This window comes from Babylonia areolata, chromosome 15 (genome assembly GCF_041734735.1).
Source record: "Babylonia areolata isolate BAREFJ2019XMU chromosome 15, ASM4173473v1, whole genome shotgun sequence".
NCBI classification, from domain to species: Eukaryota; Metazoa; Mollusca; class Gastropoda; order Neogastropoda; family Buccinidae; genus Babylonia; species Babylonia areolata.
In genome coordinates, this window is record NC_134890.1 from 9,471,599 (window position 1) to 9,491,864 (window position 20,266).

The 20,266-nt window shown below is 39.5% G+C and overlaps 1 protein-coding gene across 3 annotated transcripts in view; it reads left to right on the plus strand.

Moving 5' to 3' along the window:
* LOC143290415 (ataxin-7-like protein 3) overlaps window positions 1–16,383 on the plus strand; it is a 30,506-nt gene extending 14,123 nt beyond the window's left edge. Inside the window, exons 6-12 of one of the 3 annotated variants that reach the window (XR_013056391.1) lie at window positions 872–940; window positions 1,469–1,582; window positions 3,738–3,763; window positions 4,764–4,876; window positions 10,919–11,067; window positions 15,335–16,115; window positions 16,152–16,383. Coding sequence is in view for 2 of the 3 variants with exons in the window: in XM_076599829.1 (XP_076455944.1) it covers window positions 872–940; window positions 1,469–1,582; window positions 3,738–3,763; window positions 4,764–4,876; window positions 10,919–11,067; window positions 15,335–15,489 (626 nt within the window). In the remaining variant the exon portion in view is untranslated. Of the gene's footprint in view, window positions 1–871; window positions 941–1,468; window positions 1,583–3,737; window positions 3,764–4,763; window positions 4,877–10,918; window positions 11,068–13,072; window positions 13,129–15,334 lie in introns of all 3 variants that reach the window. The other 2 variants (XM_076599830.1, XM_076599829.1) reach the window with 2 other exon arrangements.
* Window positions 16,384–20,266: the final 3,883 nt, after the last annotated feature.

Consider the following 20,266-nt stretch of genomic DNA (forward strand, 5'->3'; position numbering starts at 1 on the left):
TTTTCTTGAGGTTGCAAATATCCATGTTTTGTCAGCTTCATCCCATACCTCACATCAAGGCCCCAACACATCAGCTGCAGTATGCGTTTTTGTTTCAATACCCTCTCACATCCCTGTATATATGTATGTGTGTATGTATGTATGTAAAAATAACATACACACACAGACACATATATGTCAATTTGTTGATCACTGTAAATGTTGCAGTTGTGTGAGGCTGTGGTAGGTATTGGGAGAAGGGGAAGGTGGAGAGTGGGTGAACATTGACCACCATGAGTTTGTGCAGGCTACTCTTGATGACTATTGATTTCTTTGATTGTGAATTATCACTGAGTACTCTTGATAATTGTTGATCTCTTTGTGAATTATCACTGAGTACTCTTGATGATTGTTGATTACTGTTACCATTAGTTGTATGAAATTGAAATTCTTTTCCTGTGATATTTCAGACCACCATTAGATCACATCCTTTGTATAGATGTGAGAGAGTGCATGTGTTGGCATGTGTCTGTATATGTGTGAGTTTGAATACATGCTGTCATACCAGCATACACTTGAACATCATTAGATTAGATATGGAATGCTTTTATACTAATGTCTTACATGCTTATTTCATGTTAAATGTTTTGGTGTTTGAACTTTGAGTGATTGTTTTGCTGGACCTGATATATTTTCTCTTTATGAGATATTAAACTTTTTCTTTTCTTATATTAGCTTACAAATCAGAATGAGTTAAATGCATGCACAACTGTATTGACTCACACTTAAGATACACATATGCATTCTAAGGAAAATAACAAATATCAGGTTTTTTGTTTTTTTGCAGTGAAAAAGAAGTATAAGAAAAAAGCAAAGCTTTCTTCTTTTACAGTGAAAAAGTTGAAGAAGGAGAAGGGAGCAAACTCACCACGAAACAGAAAGGCTGGTAGAGTGAAGAACGGTAAGTTGAAAATAAAATTTATTTGCGCACATACACAAATAAGCACACACGCACACACTAACAGCTGATGATGTAATGTCATTGATGTTATATTTTAGTATTTACAGGATGTTGATTGCACCATTCTAATTGAGTCTTTCTAAACACGCAAGCACGTATAAACACGCAAGTGCAGACACACACACACACACACACACACACACACACACACACACACACATTTACTCACTCACGTTTCACTCAAAGTGACAAGAAAAGATGTTAAAGAACACACAACCACATAAAGACACACACCTCCCTTCACATGTGCACATGGATACACACACTTAGTGACCAACATGCACAATGCTATACACACACTTAGTGACCAACATGCACAATGCTATACACACACTTAGTGACCAACATGCACACAATGTTATACATCCACACCATCCCCATTCCCATTCCTGCCCCCTCACCCCAGTCCCACTCAAGACCTCTTCTTAAAAAAATGTTTGTTTGTTTTTTAATATATATTTTTTTAAGGTGTACCAGCTGGCAGCTCCCATGCATCGTCCAATGGCCCGCATTCGTCTCAGGAGAGTGTGGAATCTGTGTCAGAGACAGCTGTGGTACCTAACTATGAGAACATGACCATAGGTAAGAGGATGATGTTTTTGATTTTTTTCATGTTCATGTGGCCAACTATGATAATAGAATGTCTTTATTACCAAGTGTACCGGGGTCACAAGGAATTTTTTTGGGGGAATAATACATAAAAAGGTGCAAACATAAATCGAAAATCATACACAAACAGATACAGTAGAATTTAGGATACATACATGTGCGTATCAGTACAGGAACTTGTGCACACTCACACATGCACACACGCACACACACACACACACACACACACAGACACACGTTTGAACAGAAGCTGCATATTACATGTGGATGGGACTGGTGGTAAGAGGAATGATTGAACAACAATAAAGAGTGGTAACTCTCCATTTACAAGGTACACAACTGTCCATGCTGCTTATGCTACTGATTCATCTAGCTCACTGGTAAATTGTTAGTATATTCTGTGTAGCATATTCAGGATTAAAAGGTTATTCCAGTCTTTAATGAAAAGCTAATTTGTGTTTGAACATTTCTTCTGTCATTGCTGCTGTGTGTACATGTCAAATGATCGGAAAAGGACTTTTTTGAGGAAGAGTCTGGGATTGTTCCAGTGTATCTTTTATTTACCTGTGTGCTTTCAGTCTGAGGGTCCCGGGTTCGAATCAGGTGACGGCGCCTGGTGGGTAAAGGGTGGAGATTTTTATGATCTCCCAGGTCAACACATGTGCAGACCTGCTAGTGCCTGAACCCCCTTCGTGTGTATATTGCAAGCAGAAGATCAAATACGCACGTTAAAGATCCAGTAATCCATGTCAGCGTTCGGTGGGTTATGGAAACAAGAACATACCCAGCATGCACCCCCCCGAAAGCGGAGTATGGCTGCCTACATGGCGGGGTAAAAGCGGTCATACATGTAAAAGCCCACTCGTGTGCATACAAGTGAACGTGGGAGTTGCAGCCCACGAACGAAGAAGAAGAAGAAGAAGATTTACCTGTGTGCTAGCTGATTTGGTAGCATAAGCAGCATTGACTTGAAGTTGTGTACCTTGTAATGGAGAGAGTTACCACTCTTTATTGTCATTGGTAAGAGGGTTGTTGTTTATTTTTTCTTGTTAATATGCCCATCTACGAAAACATTACTATTGGTAAGAAGAGGGAAGAGGGTTGTTCTTTGTTTTTGTTTTTCTTGTTCATGTTGGACAGGGTTTGATCGTTAAAGCAATATGATATTAGACAAGAAAAAGAAAAAGAGACATTGGTAAAACCATGCAGTTGTTTTCTGCTCCAGCAATAGAGATAGTTTGTCAATGTTCTTTCTTTGTTTTTGTTTTTCATGCTAATGTTGAACAAGTCCAATAGTTTATGTGACATGAATTATTGATAAAAGAGAGTGAGAGAGAGAGAGAGAGAGAGCGACGTTGGTAAAACCATGTAGTGTGTTTCTTCTACTAGTACCGAAATACTAGCAATGGAGATCATTTGTCAGTTTTCTTTGCTTGTGTGTGTGTGTGTGTGTGTGTGTGTGTTAACTTTGGATAGGGCTTGATAGTTTATGTAGTATGAAAATTAAAAGAGAGAGAGAGACATTGGTAAGACTGCTAAAACCACTCAGCGTCTTTTCTGAGTAATGGAAATAACTCATCAGCTGTGTCACAGCAGGCATGTGCAGGGTGGCTTTCCTGACACTGTGTGTAAAGTGTGTGTTGTCAGTAATTGATGGGAGTACGTTACCGGCATTATCAAGTGTGTATGAATTTGTGTAAGATTATTTAAATTTTTTTGAGAGTGTTGATAGAAAAAACAACCGAATAAAGAAATAAGAAAATACTGTTATAAATACTTCAATAATGCAGCATGATGGTGTACAGTTATCTTGAGTGATGGATTACAAGTCTGATTTTTTTTTCTCAATTTTTTTGGGGGATAGATTATTTCCTCATGATACAACACGGCAAACTGTGTTAGCAGTGAAAGGCTTAATGGACTACGTTATTTTCAGTGTCACTATGTTCACACTTACACACAAACAGCAGCATCAAGAGCAACAACAGCAAGCGCACAGAAGAGGAACAACAAAGTCAATCTCGGCAACACTCAGAACACCATTTGCCTTCCGCCTTTTCCCTTCGTAAGAAAAACAGCCTTGCCTGGGTTTCGTGCCCAAAATTAATACAATTTCTTTGTGTTTCAGAGGACCGAAAAGCACTGCTTTTGAATGTAAGTACTTTGTGTGTGTGTGTGTGTGTGTGTGTGTGTCTACATGGGAGTGATGGTGGAGGAGGCATTGGGAACAGAAATGTGTGGAGTGTGTGTGTTTCCAAGGTGGATACGCTGTTTTGAAATATGACTTGTTGTCACACCTCCATACCTGTCCAGGTATCGGAACGTAATGCCACACAACAAATCACGGTTTCACGTGTTGTGATATGACAAAGAGAGGAGGGGATAGCAGGGCAAAAGTATTGAGTGATATTGGGGCCTCTAGTGATGTAGTCTGGCCTTAAAACCCACCTCTTCCCAAGATAGCCTCCTTTCCCTGCCTCTTCCTTGTTTTCAGTTTCTCCAATTTTAGAGTTATGCATGCATGTGAATGACTGGTGCGTAAGTGCTTTGATTTGTCGCTGCACAAAATTCAGTGCTATATAAATATCATCATTATTATTATTATAGGGGCAAGACTTAGAAGGAAATCAAATTAAGCATAAATGATATGTTTCTCCAGTAAACAAAATGTTTCTCATGTAATCAAAAAAGTTTGTGATTGTGGCAAAGCCCAGGTTGTTCATACAAATGTTTTCATTTGGGTTTGGTTTGGGTATTGTGAATTATATTTCAGCTGATTTTTATTTTCGGTTTAGATTACTGTTTATGAATAACAGAAGATAGAATGACTTGTCTTTGGTGATGGTATGTTTTTTTCTTGTGGTAAGGCAGTATTTTTTGTTTTTGTTTGATATTACAGTGAAAGCCCTGTTAAGTATGTTTTCAGACATTAGTCTGCCCCAGTTGTCATTAAAAGTAACACCCCCCCCCCGCCCCCCCACACACACACATACACACACACATGCACCCTTCCTCCATCCCAGTTTTCCCATCTCTCAGTCATGCAGAGACTGATCAGCATGAAAAATACTTGGGCCAGTGTCAGGTTTGTTAAACATTGAAAAACACTGTTGAGAGGAGAGGTGCAGACGGCAAGGCATTCTGTGTGTTTCAGACATGCGGGGTGATATCAGAGCACACAGGGAAGATGTGCACGCGCTCTGTGAGGTGCCCTCAGCACACTGACGAACAGAGGCGACAGGTGCGACATCTACTGCTGAGGCAGAGGTATGGACTTGTACATTTCTTCGTGTGTGTGTGTGTGTGTGTGTGTGTGTGTGTGCAGGACTAGAAATTCACAGGTAACTTGTAATTCTCACCTGTTCAGCTGCATATACATCCTCACATGCTCGGAACAGTTTCAGCCTGAAACATTTGGTTTTGTTTTCCATGGATGTGTAAGTAATCTCATCACATGAGAGCATGGCTTGGAAATGTCACTTTCGATTCAGCTGCATTATCAATGTTTATGTCTCGTATTGTATGTGCAGAATCAACAAACCCTTCCCTTGTTTATCAGTGCTATAGTACTCTCTGAACTTTATGTAAATGTTTCGCACGAACCTTGGTTAGGCTGTCAAGGCCTGACCAGAATGTAGGGTTTATACAAAAGTCAGGCTTTGGTCCTATCTTTCTCTTATTAATGTCAGGCATTTGGTCCTGTCTTTTTCTTTTTAATGATAGGCATTTGGTCCTCTTTCTTATTAATGTCAGGCATTTGGTCCTGTCTTTTTCTTATTAATGTCAGGCATTTGGTCTTATATTTTTCTTATTGTCAGGCATTTGGTCCTATATTTTTCTTATTAATGTAAGGCATTTGGTCCTATATTTTTCTTATTAATGTCAGGCATTTGGCCCTGTCTTTTTCTTATTAATGTCAGGCATTTGGTCCTATCTTTTTCTTATTAATGTCAGGCATTTGGCCCTGTCTTTTTCTTATTAATGTCAGGCATTTGGTCCTATCTTTTTCTTATTAATGTCAGGCATTTGGTCCTATCTTTTTCTTATTAATGTCAGGCATTTGGTCCTATATTTTTCTTATTAATGTCAGGCATTTGGGCCTATATTTTTCTTATTAATGTAAGGCATTTGGTCCTGTCTTTTTCTTATTAATGTCAGGCATTTGGTCCTATCTTTCTCTTATTAATGTCAGGCATTTGGTCCTGTCTTTTTGTTGTTAATGTCAGGCATTTGGTCCTATCTTTTTTTAATGTAAGGCATATGGTCCTATATTTTTCTTATTAATGTCAGGCATTTGGTCCTATCTTTTTCTTAGTGTAAGGCATTTGGTCCTATATTTTTCTAATTAATGTCAGGCATTTGGTCCTGTCTTTTTCTTATTAATGTCAGGCATTTGGTCCTATCTCTTTCTTATTAATGTCAGGCATTTGGTCCTATAATTTTTCTTATTAATGTCAGGCATTTGGTCCTATCTTTTTCTTATTAATGTCAGGCATTTGGTCCTATCTTTTTCTTAATGTAAGGCATTTGGTCCTATATTTTTCTTATTAATGTTAGGCATTTGGTCCTGTCTTTTTCTTATTAATGTCAGGCATTGGTTCTGTCTTTTTCTTATTAATGTCAGGCATTTGGTCCTATCTCTTATTAATGTCAGGCATTTGGTCCTATCTTTTTCTTAATGTAAGGCATTTGGTCCTATATTTTTCTTATTAATGTCAGGCATTTGGTCCTGTCTTTTTCTTATTAATGTCAGGCATTTGGTCCTGTCTTTTTCTTATTAATGTCAGGCATTTAGTCCTATCTCTTTCTTATTAATGTCAGGCATTTGGTCCTATCTTTTTCTTAATGTAAGGCATTTGGTCCTATATTTTTCTTATTAATGTCAGGCATTTGGTCCTATCTTTTTCTTATTAATGTCAGGCATTTGGTCCTGTCTTTTTCTTATTAATGTCAGGCATTTGGTCCTATCTTTTTCTTATTAATGTCAGGCATTTGGTCCTATCTCTTTCTTATTAATGTCAGGCATTTGGTCCTATCTTTTTCTTAATGTAAGGCATTTGGTCCTATCTTTTTCTTATTAATGTCAGGCATTTGGTCCTGTCTTTTTCTTATTATTGTCAGGCATTTGGTCCTATCTTTTTCTTATTAATGTCAGGCATTTGGTCCTATATTTTTCTTATTAATGTCAGGCATTTGGTCCTATCTTTTTCTTATTAATGTCAGGCATTTGGTTCTGTCTTTTTCTTATTAATGTCAGGTGTTTGGTCCTATCTTTTTCTTATTAATGTCAGGCATTTGGTCCTATCTTTTTCTTATTAATGTCAGGCATTTGGTTCTGTCTTTTTCTTATTAATGTCAGGTGTTTGGTCCTATCTTTTTCTTATTAATGTCAGGCGTTTGGTCCTATCTTTTTCTTATTAATGTCAGGTGTTTTGTCCTATCTTTTTCTTATTATTGTAAGGCGTTTGGTCCTGTCTTTTTCTTATTAATTTGATACAGCAGATGTGTACATGGATGTCTGCACACCTTGACACCTTCAAACTGAAACCCTTCACACAGCAATGCCCTAATGATTCCTTCTTGTTTTTTTGTTTTTTTATGGGACCAATGCTGGCAAAGGTCCTCTTAGATGAGAAAAGTATGCTCTTCAACCGCAATTATAGAAATTAATAGTACCAATCAGAAAATTCTTCTTCTTCTTCTGCGTTCGATGTTTTGGCTGCGTCAGACGGTCACCCCTGTCGCCACGATGTAACCCACGGTCTTCTCCAGGTCGTGGCGGTCTCCCCAAAGCTGCGCCTGTAGCTCCGTGCCCCCTGGCCAGGTTTGACGCCGTAGAGCTTCATGGGTTGGGCAGTGTTGGAGGATGTGTTCAGGGGTCTGGGGTCCAGTGCCACATGGACACTCATCATACGGTGAAGGTGACTCAGTAGTCGGCAGTGGCCAGTTCTCAGTCTGAAGAGGACTGTCTGCTGGTGTCTCTGGAGCTGGTGGATTGGATCGACACCACTGTTTGCACCCAGCCTTCTCTTCCACTGGTTCTGGTAACGGTTGTGGATGATGGTCCTGGCCTCTCTGTAGGTCACGGGGTGGCTGAACTGCTTCATTTTGCTGCCTGCCTTGGAGAGAGCATCGGCCTTTTCGTTCCCCGTGACCCCACAGTGAGAGGGAACCCACTGAACAGTGACAGTCGACCGTTTTGAAAGGTCATGAAGGGCTGCTTTGATGTTTGTCAGCTGCTGTTCGTTTCTGGTTGACTGGAGTCCCTGCAGGAGAGATCTGCAGTCAGTGAAGAAGGCTATCTTTGGTGGTGGGTTGACTGACGTCCTGAGGCCTTGTGCAGCATGGAGTAGTGCTGCTGTCTCCGCTCTGTAGTTCGAGGAGATTCTTCCTGTGGGGAAGGCTCCAGGGGTCAGTCTTCCATCTGTGTGCCTGATGAAGATGCCTGCTCCTCCATTCTTCACCGCTCCCTCCGAGGATCCATCTGTGAAGACGTGCGTCCATTCGCTGGGGTTGTACCGAGTCTCAATCATCTCCAATGTCAGAGCTTTCAGCAGGGGAGGGGCTTGGCAGTCCTTTTGGTCGATGCCAGGGACTTTTGTGATGATTGAGACTCCTTCCAGTTGGTCGGCCGGTTCCTCGAAGTCGGGGAGTGTTTCCATCTCGGCAGGGGACGAGGGCAGCAGGTCTTCATGTTGGCGGTGCAGGGCCTTGGAGAGGTGGTTGAAGCTGGTCCGCTTCAGTCTGTTCTTTGTTGGGTGCTTCAGTTTTTCGTGCATTGGGTGAGTTGGCATGCGCAGGAGCTTCTCGCTGTGGATGAAGACTTTTTCCTCTCGTCTATCTTCGAGTGGGTGGAGGCCTGTGTGTTTCTCCATCGCCTGAACTGGAGTCGTCTTTATCCCGCCAGTGATCAGCCGTAGGCCTGCGTTCTGAACTTTGCTCAGGCGGCTTGTGTTGGTTGCTGATGCCGTGGCCCAGGCAGTGCTGCCATACTCCAGGGTTGGCCTGACAGTTCCAGTGTACACCCTCTGCAGTATGCTGCTGTTGGCACCCCAAGAGGTCCCGGCGAGTTTTTTCAGGATGGCCAGTTTTCTGGTTGCTCGTCTCTCGATGTCCTTGAGATGGGGGTTCCATGTCAATCGCTTGTCGAGCTTCACACCCAGGTACATTGGCGTGTCATCCTGTTTCAACTGCTTTCCGTTCAGTTTGAGGTGGGAGGTTTCTGACATCGGTGACAGCGAGAAGATTGCTGAGACTGTCTTGGTGGTGTTGATGTCTACTCCCCAGGCAGAGGCCCATGTTCCCACGTGGTTGAGTGCTTCCTGCATTCTGTGGCTGGCGGACGTGAGGTATTCCGCAGCACTCCAGGCAGCAAAGTCATCAGCGTGGAGGGCTCTGGAGACATGCTTGGAGATCTTCTCAGCGATGTCGTCGATGAAGATGAGGAAAAGTGTAGGGGAAATGACTCCTCCTTGCGGCACACCTTGCTGTAGAGTGACCCGATGGCTGGTTTTTCCGTCGAGTTTTACCCTTGCCCTGCGGTGTTGGAGGAAATCCTGGATCCAGCGGTACATCTTCCCTTCCACTTTCTTGTTGAGGAGCTTCAGGAGAAGTCCTGCCTTCCAGACCTTGTCGAAGGCCTTGGTTAGGTCCACGAAGACTGCAAGCACCTTCTTCTTTTCTTGAAAGGCAGTCTCTATCTCCTGTGCAAGGTACACCAGCTGGTCTTCGGTGCTGCGGTTTTTCCTGTAGGCTGATTGGGTATTGCAATCAGAAAATAACTGTAACCGAAAAAAAAATTCTATAGTTGACGTTTCTTTTACATTTCTTAATGTTTGATATTTTTTTAAACTTTAACTTTGTGAGAGAGAGAAAACAGAGAGGGAGAGAGATATACAAAGAAGACAAAACATTTTGGGGGAATTCCCTGTTATCATGCATGCTTAGTATCAAACAAAAGAAATACATGTAATGTAGCACATGTAACGTCATTACTATGCTGGAGAGTTTTCTTCCTTTCATTGGCTGATAGTGATAGTTAACATCAGCAGTTACATTCACTGACTAATTGTAATTGTTACTGTAAATAGTTACATCAGTCTCTTCAGTTCTGCCTACAGACCTTCCAGACTAATTGATTGTAGATGGCAAGAATGGAATGCTCATGTGCAAGAAAGTGATAGATTTCATTTGTATTATCAGATCAACTCTTTACATTGTGTCCCAACGTATTTATCCATGAATTTGGCAAAACATTTAAAGTATGTCATGACAAGATTTAGGTTTGGGTTTTCAGATATTGCAATTCATCATTTTCGATACACACAGCATAGTGATCATGATCTTATTTGTCCATTGTGCACAAATGCAGAAGAAAACGAATTACATTTCATGTTTTGTTGTCCAAAGTTATGTGAACTAAGGTATAATTTCATACCCCAGAAATATTACTCTCAGCCTTCTATGTTTAAACTAGTTTTGCTTATGACGTCACGTCGTGAAGAAGAAGTCAGACAGTTTGCAACTTATCTACACAAAGCATTCAAAATCCGGTCATTTAGTTGTTCCTGATTATCAGTGTAGGTATTGTTTTGTTTTATTGTATCATATACTGTATGTCATGCTTTCGAAATAAGTTTACACACCACCCCTTCATAAGGGGCTAAGGCCTTTTTGAATAAACCATCCGAATCCGAATCCGAATGCCTACAGACCTCCTGACAATGGTTGTTACATAAGTCTTATTAGTTAATTTCATTACAGCATGATACTTCTTCTGTGTTTGTGGGCTTCAGCTCACAGATTTTCACGTATCTGTTACTGTACTTGTATGACTTTTTTGTTCAAAGGTTTACAGGTGGAAATGTCCTAATGAAATTTGTATTTTGGGAATTTACAACTTGAGAATCAATGAGCAGGCTTTTGCAAGTGATTATTATTCTTGCAGGAAATAATTTTCATTCATATTTGGTAGAGATAGAGAGACCATTCCACTTGTTCTTCTGAGAGTTATGCGGGTTAATATGGTGTTTGAGTACTAACTGTCTCAACAGAAATTGTTTAAGAATAAAAGAAATATAAAAAAACGTAACAAAGATCATGTTATACTTATTTCAATAATAACTATCTGTACAAGAATTTTAATGTGATTTGATACTTATTTTATTTCCATGATAACTGTCTTTACAAAAATTGTATTAAAAAAAAAAAAAGAAAAAGAAAAAAAAAAAACATAAATGAAAGTTACTCTTATGTCCTCTTGCCGGTGTCACTGTGTAACAGTAGTTATGTTAAGAGAATCGTTTTCAGCCGGCAGCAGCCGCAGACGACAGAGCGGGAAGACGCGCTTATTGACATTGACACGTGTGATGACACGGAGACACAGTCGCTGAGGGAGTCCCTTCAGTGGGAGGCCTCCTCCAACTCCTCACCTGCCGATTCCACTTCCACCAATAACAGTGAGCGATGGACGATTTTTTTGGGGGGGGGGGGGGGGGGGGGGGGGGGGGCGCGCGCATGGGGGTGTGGGGAATGGGGGTGCATGTCTCTTGTCCATTAATGATAAGTTTCTCTTTTTTTGTTCAGATTTTTTTAGTTTGGTGTGAGCTGGTGCGATTTGGTTTAGTTTCTGTGCTGTCTGTGTGTCTATCACTTTCACTTTGGAAAAAAAAAAGGGGGGGGGGGAGTGGGGGGGAGAAGGAAGACAGACATTTCTGACTGATTCTTTGGGGGCAAAAAATGAAGGAATGCTTTGGAGAGAAAAAAAGAGGAAAAAAAGGCACATGAGCGGGATCGAACCATGTATGTTCAGTTCTGAAGCAAGCTGACTAATCCCCACTGCTGCAATGCATCTGATGTCATTTTGCCAAAATTCAATATTTAAGGCAATGTTTTTTTTCTTCTTCGTGCAATAAATAAACGTCATTGTATTGGACTCAGTAACACAGTTTAAAGCATGCTTAGTGTGTGTTTTTATTATATCTTGGTTATTCCTTTTATTTCGGCGGCAAAGATGTTTCCATCACTTCAAGCACGTCGCAACACATGGTAAATCTCTAGATCTGCACAAACTAGTCTATAACCAGCTGAAAGAAATTATCGATTCAGTTTTTCTTATGTTCATTCCATTTAATTCAGTGTTCACTTCAGAATATGTATATGCAGTAAACATGTTGATGGTTTAGTTAGTATCACAGTATGTGTTCTGTCCAGAATTTGTATTTCTTTCCTTTTAGTTGTGAATGAGAAAAACGATGTCATGCTGATTCTTACCAAACACAACCTACCTTCTAGCAGCTCAGTGGGAAGCAGTTTTTAGAATTTTAGAATGAATCTCAACGAAATAAACCGTTCATGATATGGAAATACGGCTTAATTCAGGAAACTTACAACCTATTATTAGTATGACTGTGAGAAATTTGGTATTGGCAGACAAAGTATTTCCAGAGAAAATGACAATGTTAAAGTTTACCACACACACACACACACACACACACACACACACACACACACACAGACAATCAAACACCGGGTTATAACGTAGACTCACTCTGTTTACACAAGTAAGTCAAAAATCAGTCTCAAGAGACATTTATTTTGCCAATCATTCCATTAGCTATGTTTCATTTACTTTGGAGCTCTGTGTGCGGATGGCTATGAGCGTGCTGAAATTGTATGCATTGATTCATTAGTATCATTACTTCTTTAAATTCTTATCAATACATACTTTGTGAAGTACATGACGCAGGTGGGGAGGAGATGTGGGTTTAGGTGGATGAGGGAGGGGTGGGAATCAGGTGCTAACTGAAAACTGTTGTAAAAATAACAAAATGATTTAGGTCTTGATACTTTCAGTGCCTTTCCTTGCACTTTTTCCATTTCTAATGCCACGTAAATGGAGAAAAATAAACAGCAAAAAAAAAACCTAACAACAACAACAACAAAAAAACCCAATTACTTTACCTCTAAATTCCAAAGTTGAAAATTTGGAATCACTAGTTGCTGTGAAAATTATTGTGTGTGCGAATGTGTGTGTGTGTTTTGGGTTGGGTTTTTTTTTTTCCTGTTTTATTCTGTTCCAGTTTTTCTTCTTTACTTTATTATTTTATTGCAAATTTTAAAAAAGTTTATAAAAAATAATAAATGAAATATGACAGCTACTGTTTTGTAAGGATAGGGTTGATGGGTTCATATGTTTTCAAGTTGTGCTTCCTTTTGAGAATGAGTGGAGGAGAAATAAGATAAGATATCGTTGTTGTGGCTTGCCATCATTTTCTCTTGCATTTTTGGGTTGGTTTGAACGTTCATGTTCCCCCTTCTATTTATCTGTTTATTTATTTTTGTTGTTGTTGTTGATTTTCATTTGTTCATTTTTGTTGCCTTCTTTTGGAAGTGACTGGTTGATTTACATTCTGACAGAGTGTGCACAACTTCTCACCTTGTTCTGGATTGTTCCGTGTGCAGATCGTAATGAAAAAGCAGATAGAGTTTCCTGCTTGAAAGCGGCAAAATGTTAATACGTAAGTGTGGGTAGACCTGACTCTTTCTTGGGAACCAGAGGCTGTACAGAAACTTTGCTGCAGTGTGACTGGATCAGGCTGAGAAATGTGGCAATGCTTGCCTCCAGTCTTTGATGATTGTGTAGTGGATGTGGTTTTGTTGTTGTTATTTTTTTGTTTTTTTTTACCAAGCCTGCAGGGCTTCTGATATATATATATATGTATATATATATATATTTTTTTAATTGGGGTGGTTCCAGGGTCTTTCTTACCATAATTTAGGGGGTCCCAGACTGCCTTTCGAGGGTCACTCAGACAATAGTAAGTTTATATAGCGCCTAATCAAATGATTTTGCTCTAAGTAGTTCAAACTAAGGAAGCAAACATGACGAATTATGACAAGACACGGCATCAAAAGTACATACTAAACTCAGCGTCCATAGTAAACACCCCAAAACCAGTCGTGTACATCACAACGCCCAAACAGTGCCAAACCCAACTGCAACACCCAAAAATCGGTCCCCCTCTTCCTCTCTTCCGTACAGACAACACCTCAACAACACACGCAGGTTGCATTAATCAAATCTGCTTTGTTACTCAAAAGGCAAACTGATGCTCCCATTCAAGATTTTCACACTTTGTATGTGTTCATTCTAGAATTTTTTTTATAACATCCTAGGAACCCTGTCATTGAACTTGCAGTGTGGGAAGAGACTGATTAAGAGGTCTTGGCGGGAGGGGGTGGATGAGATAAGTGTATGTATTGAGGGAGGGTGTGATCAATGCAGTTTTAGTAATGCAACAACAGAAACATCACTTGTTACCAATGTAAATTAAACAAAGATGTGCCAGTGCTGCAGAGTTCATAATGATTTTGTAACCTGATGGTTTCCATATAAAACCATGTCCATGCAAATTAAAGAAAGTATATTAGTTATATTAGTTATCAGTTGTATGACAATTTTATGATATTGATATAATCCAATCCAAAGATATATATATATATTTTTTTTTTTTTTACTAAGTGTGGACGGCAACACACCATTTGTGAAGTTTCATTGATTGATTGATTGATATGGATACTTATATAGCGCCTATCCTCGGTTGGAGACCAAGCTCTAAGCGCTTTACAAACATGGGGTCATTTGCACAAAAGTCTGCCTACCTGGGTAGAGCCAACTGACGGCTGCCACTGGGCACTCATCATACGTTTCCTGTATCATTCAGTCAGATTTCAGGCAGGCACACATATGCACTCAGACAGACATATAACATTTTACATGTATGACCATTTTGTTTATTTATCCTGCCATATAGGCAGTCATACTCCATTTTCAGGGGTGTGCATGCTTGGTATGTTTATGTTTCCATAACCCACCCGCTGGCATGGATTACAGGATCTTTAATGTGCGTATTTGATCTTCTGCATGCGTATACACATGAAGGGTGTTCAGGCACTAACAGGTCTGCACATATGTTGACCTGGGATATCGGAAAATCTCCTCCCTTTACCCACCTGGTGCCATCACCGAGATTCGAACCCGGGACCGTCAGATTGAAAGTCCAGCGCTTTAACCATTCGGCTGTTGTGCCCGTCATGGTGTTGCATCCAGTGTTTCTCCTTCTGTTGCTTTGTTGTTTTTTCCTTCTTAAATATTCCTTTCTCTTCTACATAAGAATAGACCTGTTAAAAAAAAAAAAAAAAAAAGGGGAAAAGAAAAAAAAAATCACTGGCAGGTGTCTGGTTTTCAGTTGGCCCATTTATGCATTTTTGCTTCTGGGTTATTTGGGGCTTCCTAGGTAGTTTTTGTTATATTTTTTTGATTGTGTGACTATTCTGTTGTAGAGGTTTGTTATTCAAGCATTCCATGAAACGTCACACAATTTGACATGCAGTCATTAACATGCTTTTTTCCCCTCTGTGTGTGTGTGTGTATTTGTGTGTGTGTTTCTGTTGATGTAAGATGCAAACAAATAAAACCCTGAATGATAAACAAAAAATTAGTAAATAAAGGATCTTTACTTCGTCTTTGTTACACAAGCATTACCTCAGTGCATGTGCTTGATGAGTCTGATTGGCATTAGGAGTGGGTGGTGGGGATTTCACTTCTGTTGTTTTTTTGTTGTTGTTGTTATTGTTGATACGACAGGTGTAGTATAGCATAGATGACATCTCCGTGAAACTGAAGCTCTAAAACAGTCACTGTAGCTCTCTCTGATTTCACAGGCACAACCAGTTCGCACAAGCGTCCACTGAAGAGCTCCAAGCACAGCAGCAGCAGCAGCAGCAAAGGCAAGAAACCGAAGTCGTCCTCAAAGCCAAGCTCCTCGTCCTCGAGCAAAGACTCGGCCTCCACCAGTCTCTACGATTTCCCCAGCTGAAGACCCACCCCCTAGCATTGTTATGTTTAGTGTGAATGGTGTGAGTTGTATGCCACTGAGAAAAGTGAGGGAAGGGGTGTAGTGGAGGAGTGTGAATGCACAGGTCCCCGATTGGATGTGTGTGCCACTGTGTGTGTGTGTGTTTTTATTGTTTGACTGTAGTTGTGAAGTGATTTCGGAGAGCATCTAACCTGTATGTGTATGTGACAGTGTATGTGTATGTGACAGTGTAGGTATGTGTGTGATTGTGGAGTTACGTATGTGACTGGAGGTGCGTATGCAACATGACTGTGGAGGTGTGAATGTGACTGTGGGGTATTTGTGTTACTGTGGAAGTGAATATGTGTGTGACTGTGGAAGTGAATATGTGTGTGACTGTGGAAGTGAATATATATGCGACTGTAGAGGTGTGTTTGTGATTGTGGAGGTGTGTATGTGAATGTAGAGGAGTGTATGTGACTGCAGAGTATGTGTGTGACTGGTGTATGTGACGGTGGAGGTGTGTATGTGACTGTGGAGTGTGTGTATGTGTAACTGTGGAAGTGAATATATTTTTGACTGTAGATATACAGATATATGACTGGAGGTATGTATGTGACTGTGGAGGTGTGTATATGTGACTGGAGGTGTGTATGTGACTGAAAGTGTGTACTTGACTAAAGGTGTGTATATGACTGTGGAGGTTAACATTGTGTGGGTATATATGTGACTGGAGGTGTGTATGTGACTTTAAAGGTGTGTGTGACTGTTGAGGTAGGTATGTTACTGTGGAGGTATGTGTGTGACTGTTGAGGTGTGTTTGAGACTGGAGGTGTGTATTTGACTGTGTATGAGACTGTGGAGATGTGTATGTGACTGTGGGAGTGTGTACATGACTGGAGCCTATATATATGACAGCAGGCGATGTGTATGCGAGTTTGGAGGTTTGTATTTGACTGTGGAGGTGTGTATGTGACTGTGAAAATGATGTGATTTGAGTATGTTGGTAAATTTTGGGTGTACGTGTGTCTGTGTGAAACCTTGATACTTGAATTCTTGTGTAGTTGTTCTTGGTTGATTTTGTGTGGTTTTTTGGTGTGTGGTTTTTTTTTTTGTAACCTTATATTTTTTTCTTTGTAAATTGGTTGTTTGACTGCGAAATGTACTTTCCTACAGTGTGTTCATATTTCAGCTGGGTATCTTTGTTTCTAGTCATGTGATTGTGTGACTGTGAATATGAAAAGCTGGTGGTTTGATCCTGTAACAGAGAAGAAGATATGCCTACTGCTATGATCTTTCCATAGCATGCACAAAGCTATGAGTGCTCTTAAATCCATATTCTCTTAATATTTGAGGGGCATCATTGGTAACCTCATTTTTTACTTCACGGAAGGAAGGAAAGCCTGTATACGTGTGTGGTTTTGTAGGAAGAATCTTCAACATTGTCAAAGGGCTTGCGCCCCTCCCCCAAAGCAGACACCCTAGCCAGATGGCTGATTACATGAGCAGCAAATTTGGGGTTGGTTACTGAGGGTAATAAGGGATTATTGACAAGCTACTGTGGGTAATGGGCGATTTAGGATAGGTTACTGAACTTACCAAGGGTAAGAGGGGATTATAGATAAGCTGCTTGGGTTTTAGGGGATTTGGGATAAGCCATTAGGATTAATAGGGGATTGTAGATAAGCTACTGGTTGTAATAGGGAATTTAGGAAAGGTTGCTGGTGGTAGTAGGGGATTTGGGATCGGTTACTGGGGTAATAGTGGATTTGGGATCGGTTACAATGTGTAATAGGGGATTATGGATAAGCTCCTGGGGGTAATAGGGGCTTTGGAATAAGCTATTGGGTTTTTAGAACATTTTGGATAAGCTACTGGGGGTAATAGGGGATAATCACTAATTTAATGATAAGCTGCTGGGCAGTAATAGGAGATTTTGGGATAAGCTGCTGACAGTAACAGGGGATTTGGGATACGTTACTGGGGCCAGTAGGTATTTTGATAGGTTACTTGAGTAATTGGGGATTTGGGATTAGTTACTGGAGTTAATGCCTCAAGCAGTGAAGAAGATTAGGTGGGCAGCAAAAGTAGAGAAAATCACACAGACCTGCTTTCCATTTTATAAACTGCATTATCTTCAGCTGAGACATCCTTGAGAAGTTTTATGGGTTTTTGACATTTGTACTCCTGATCGGTGAGAGAATGTGATGAAGGAACCAAGCACTGGCTCTGTGATCATTGGGCAGTCCAAGAACATTTTACAACTTAGAAGTGATGAAATTATGTTGCATAATGATTAAGCAAACATCAAACATTAGCATATCAGATCTCATCTGTTAAAAAAAAAAAGAAAAAAAAGAGAAGATAATTCTTTAAACTAAAAAAGAAGAAGAAGAAGAAGCAAACCAAAAAGCAAATTAAAACAATTAAAAACAAAACTAAAAACAACAACAAACCAGAAACAATGAAATGGGGGATGAGAAAATATTGTGAACTTCATTTACATTCCCTTTGGTTTCACCACTCCTAAGGAACTTGGTATTTTGAGCTCATTAAGATCATGATTAAGCTGTGCAGTAAATTGCAACAGCTATGCATCAACAATACATTTGTAGCTTCAGTATATATGTGTGTGTTTTGGCTCTGCAAACAAAATGGTGCATTCCTAATGGTCATGATTACACAGCCAGGGTCCAGACCTTTGAGTCTAGACTGGAAACAAAAGTGACAGGAAACAGTATGCATTGATGAGAGGTAGAAGCAGAAACTTTACCGACATCCCTGAACTTGATGATGATGTTGAATGATACGGACACAGTAGAGTTTTGTGTGAGAGTTCATGCCCTCATTTGAATGCGCTGTTCGTTTGCATCACATTATAGTGTTACAGTTCTACTTTCCTTGGAAGTGCTTTTACTTGTTTTATGTTAAAGCATGGTTGAATGTAATAAGGCCTTTTAAGTCTTGGTGTATGACAATCAGTCCTTGTGGATTGATTCAAAGTCCTTGTGAAAAGCTACAGATGTTTCAGAGTGCTTGTTCCTCAGTGGATGATGTGTGGCAGGTAAGGGAATAAGAAAGGAAAGGAAAATCAGAAAGTTACAATTTAAAGGGATTCTTATAAAGGAGAAGTGTGAGAAGAAAACACCTGAGATCGTTTGCGTAACGTCTGTGAAAGAGGAGGTGAAACACAAAAGCAAGAAAAAGTACTTTATGAATCATGAGCTGGAAACTTGAGGTAAAAAAAACATTATATAAGAACATAAAAGAATCTTTGTCATTTCCTTGTCTTTTCTCTGACAGTGATTTTAAGCATGGGAATGGAAAAATGAATGTATGTGCACTCATGTACAAACATATGTAAATGGCTAAACATGCCTGTATGTGTTTTATTTGTGTTAAAAGAAAATTAGTACATGAATTTCACCTTACAAAATGCATGGATAATCACTTTCATTTGGAACTGTATCTGACAGTTGCAAAAGAAAAAGGGTGTATGGGTTTTACAGGAGGTTTGCGGATCCTTACATTCAGGGAAGACTTTGGAGTGGGAATCCCAACCTATACAATTCACCATTCAGCATCATTCTTCCCCTTCAACATAACTGGAGACAAACAACTTGTTACGTGACATTAAGCTGTTCTCACATTGGGTCAGGGAGATTCTGAAATGCAAGCTTGGACGTGCAAACTTTTTATTTACTTGTCTTTTAAAGAATAAACAGTTTTTGATATAAAATGAGTACCAGAATAAAAGCTACTTTGTTAACTTAAAGTACTAAAAAAAAACACTTAGAATGATCATTACTTTACTTATTTTAATTAGCCTTTTGTGTGCAATGTGCTCACAGTTGACAGCTTTTTGACAAAAAGTTTGACATTGTAAAAAAATGATTGTATAAGGAAAGTAAAGTAAAAAAAAAAAATCATCTGCCTGTATTGTTTAAAGGAAAGTAAAGTAAAAAAAAAAAATCATCTGCCTGTATTCTTCTCAACACTTTTCCATGTTCCATTCTATTTCTGTTTATCAGGATTTATTTTGTGTGTGTGTGTGTTTTTTGTGGTTTTTTTTGTTGTTGTTGTTTTTTTCTTTGCATATGAGCAAACTCCACATGAATTAAGAAATAGGGCATTTACAAGTATTGTACTTAATGAATGCTAACCATATCCTTGATGAATCTCACCATGATCAAGTTGGTATTCTGATGACATTAAAACTGGGAACATTGAAAAGAAAATTCAATGTGTGCTGAAGTATCTGTGTGTGCATGACTATCTGTGGATAGTAAGTGAGTAGAAGTCAAAGAAAGCACACACACACTCTGGCACACACACAACCTCAAAATTATGTACCTAGTATTTAAACTGGATGAGACTTTTTCTGTTTCAAATGCAGATAAGAGAAAGAATGTGCTCTTCTTTTGTGGTAAATTGCACCAGTCTTCAGCTCTTTCCAGAAAACTCCCAAATGGCTCAAGTTAAGGAGAAAAGACAACAGACAAAAGAAAACAACAACAACAAAAAACAAACAAAAAAAACCCATTCTGTCTTTCACTTACACATTATCTCATTGATACATGTACTGAATCCATTAAATTGCTTGCCATGCTTTTGCAGATTCTGAAGAACGCCACATTTTCCTGAACCCCTGAGGTCATTTTGCAGAAGCTGAAATGAACCTTCATAATGATAGTACTGGTACATTCATATAGGGCTTTCAAACTTTTTTTAAATTTTTTTAAAAAATCTTATGACAATAGAATATCAATTACAGCAGGAAATTGCAGAAGATGCAGGT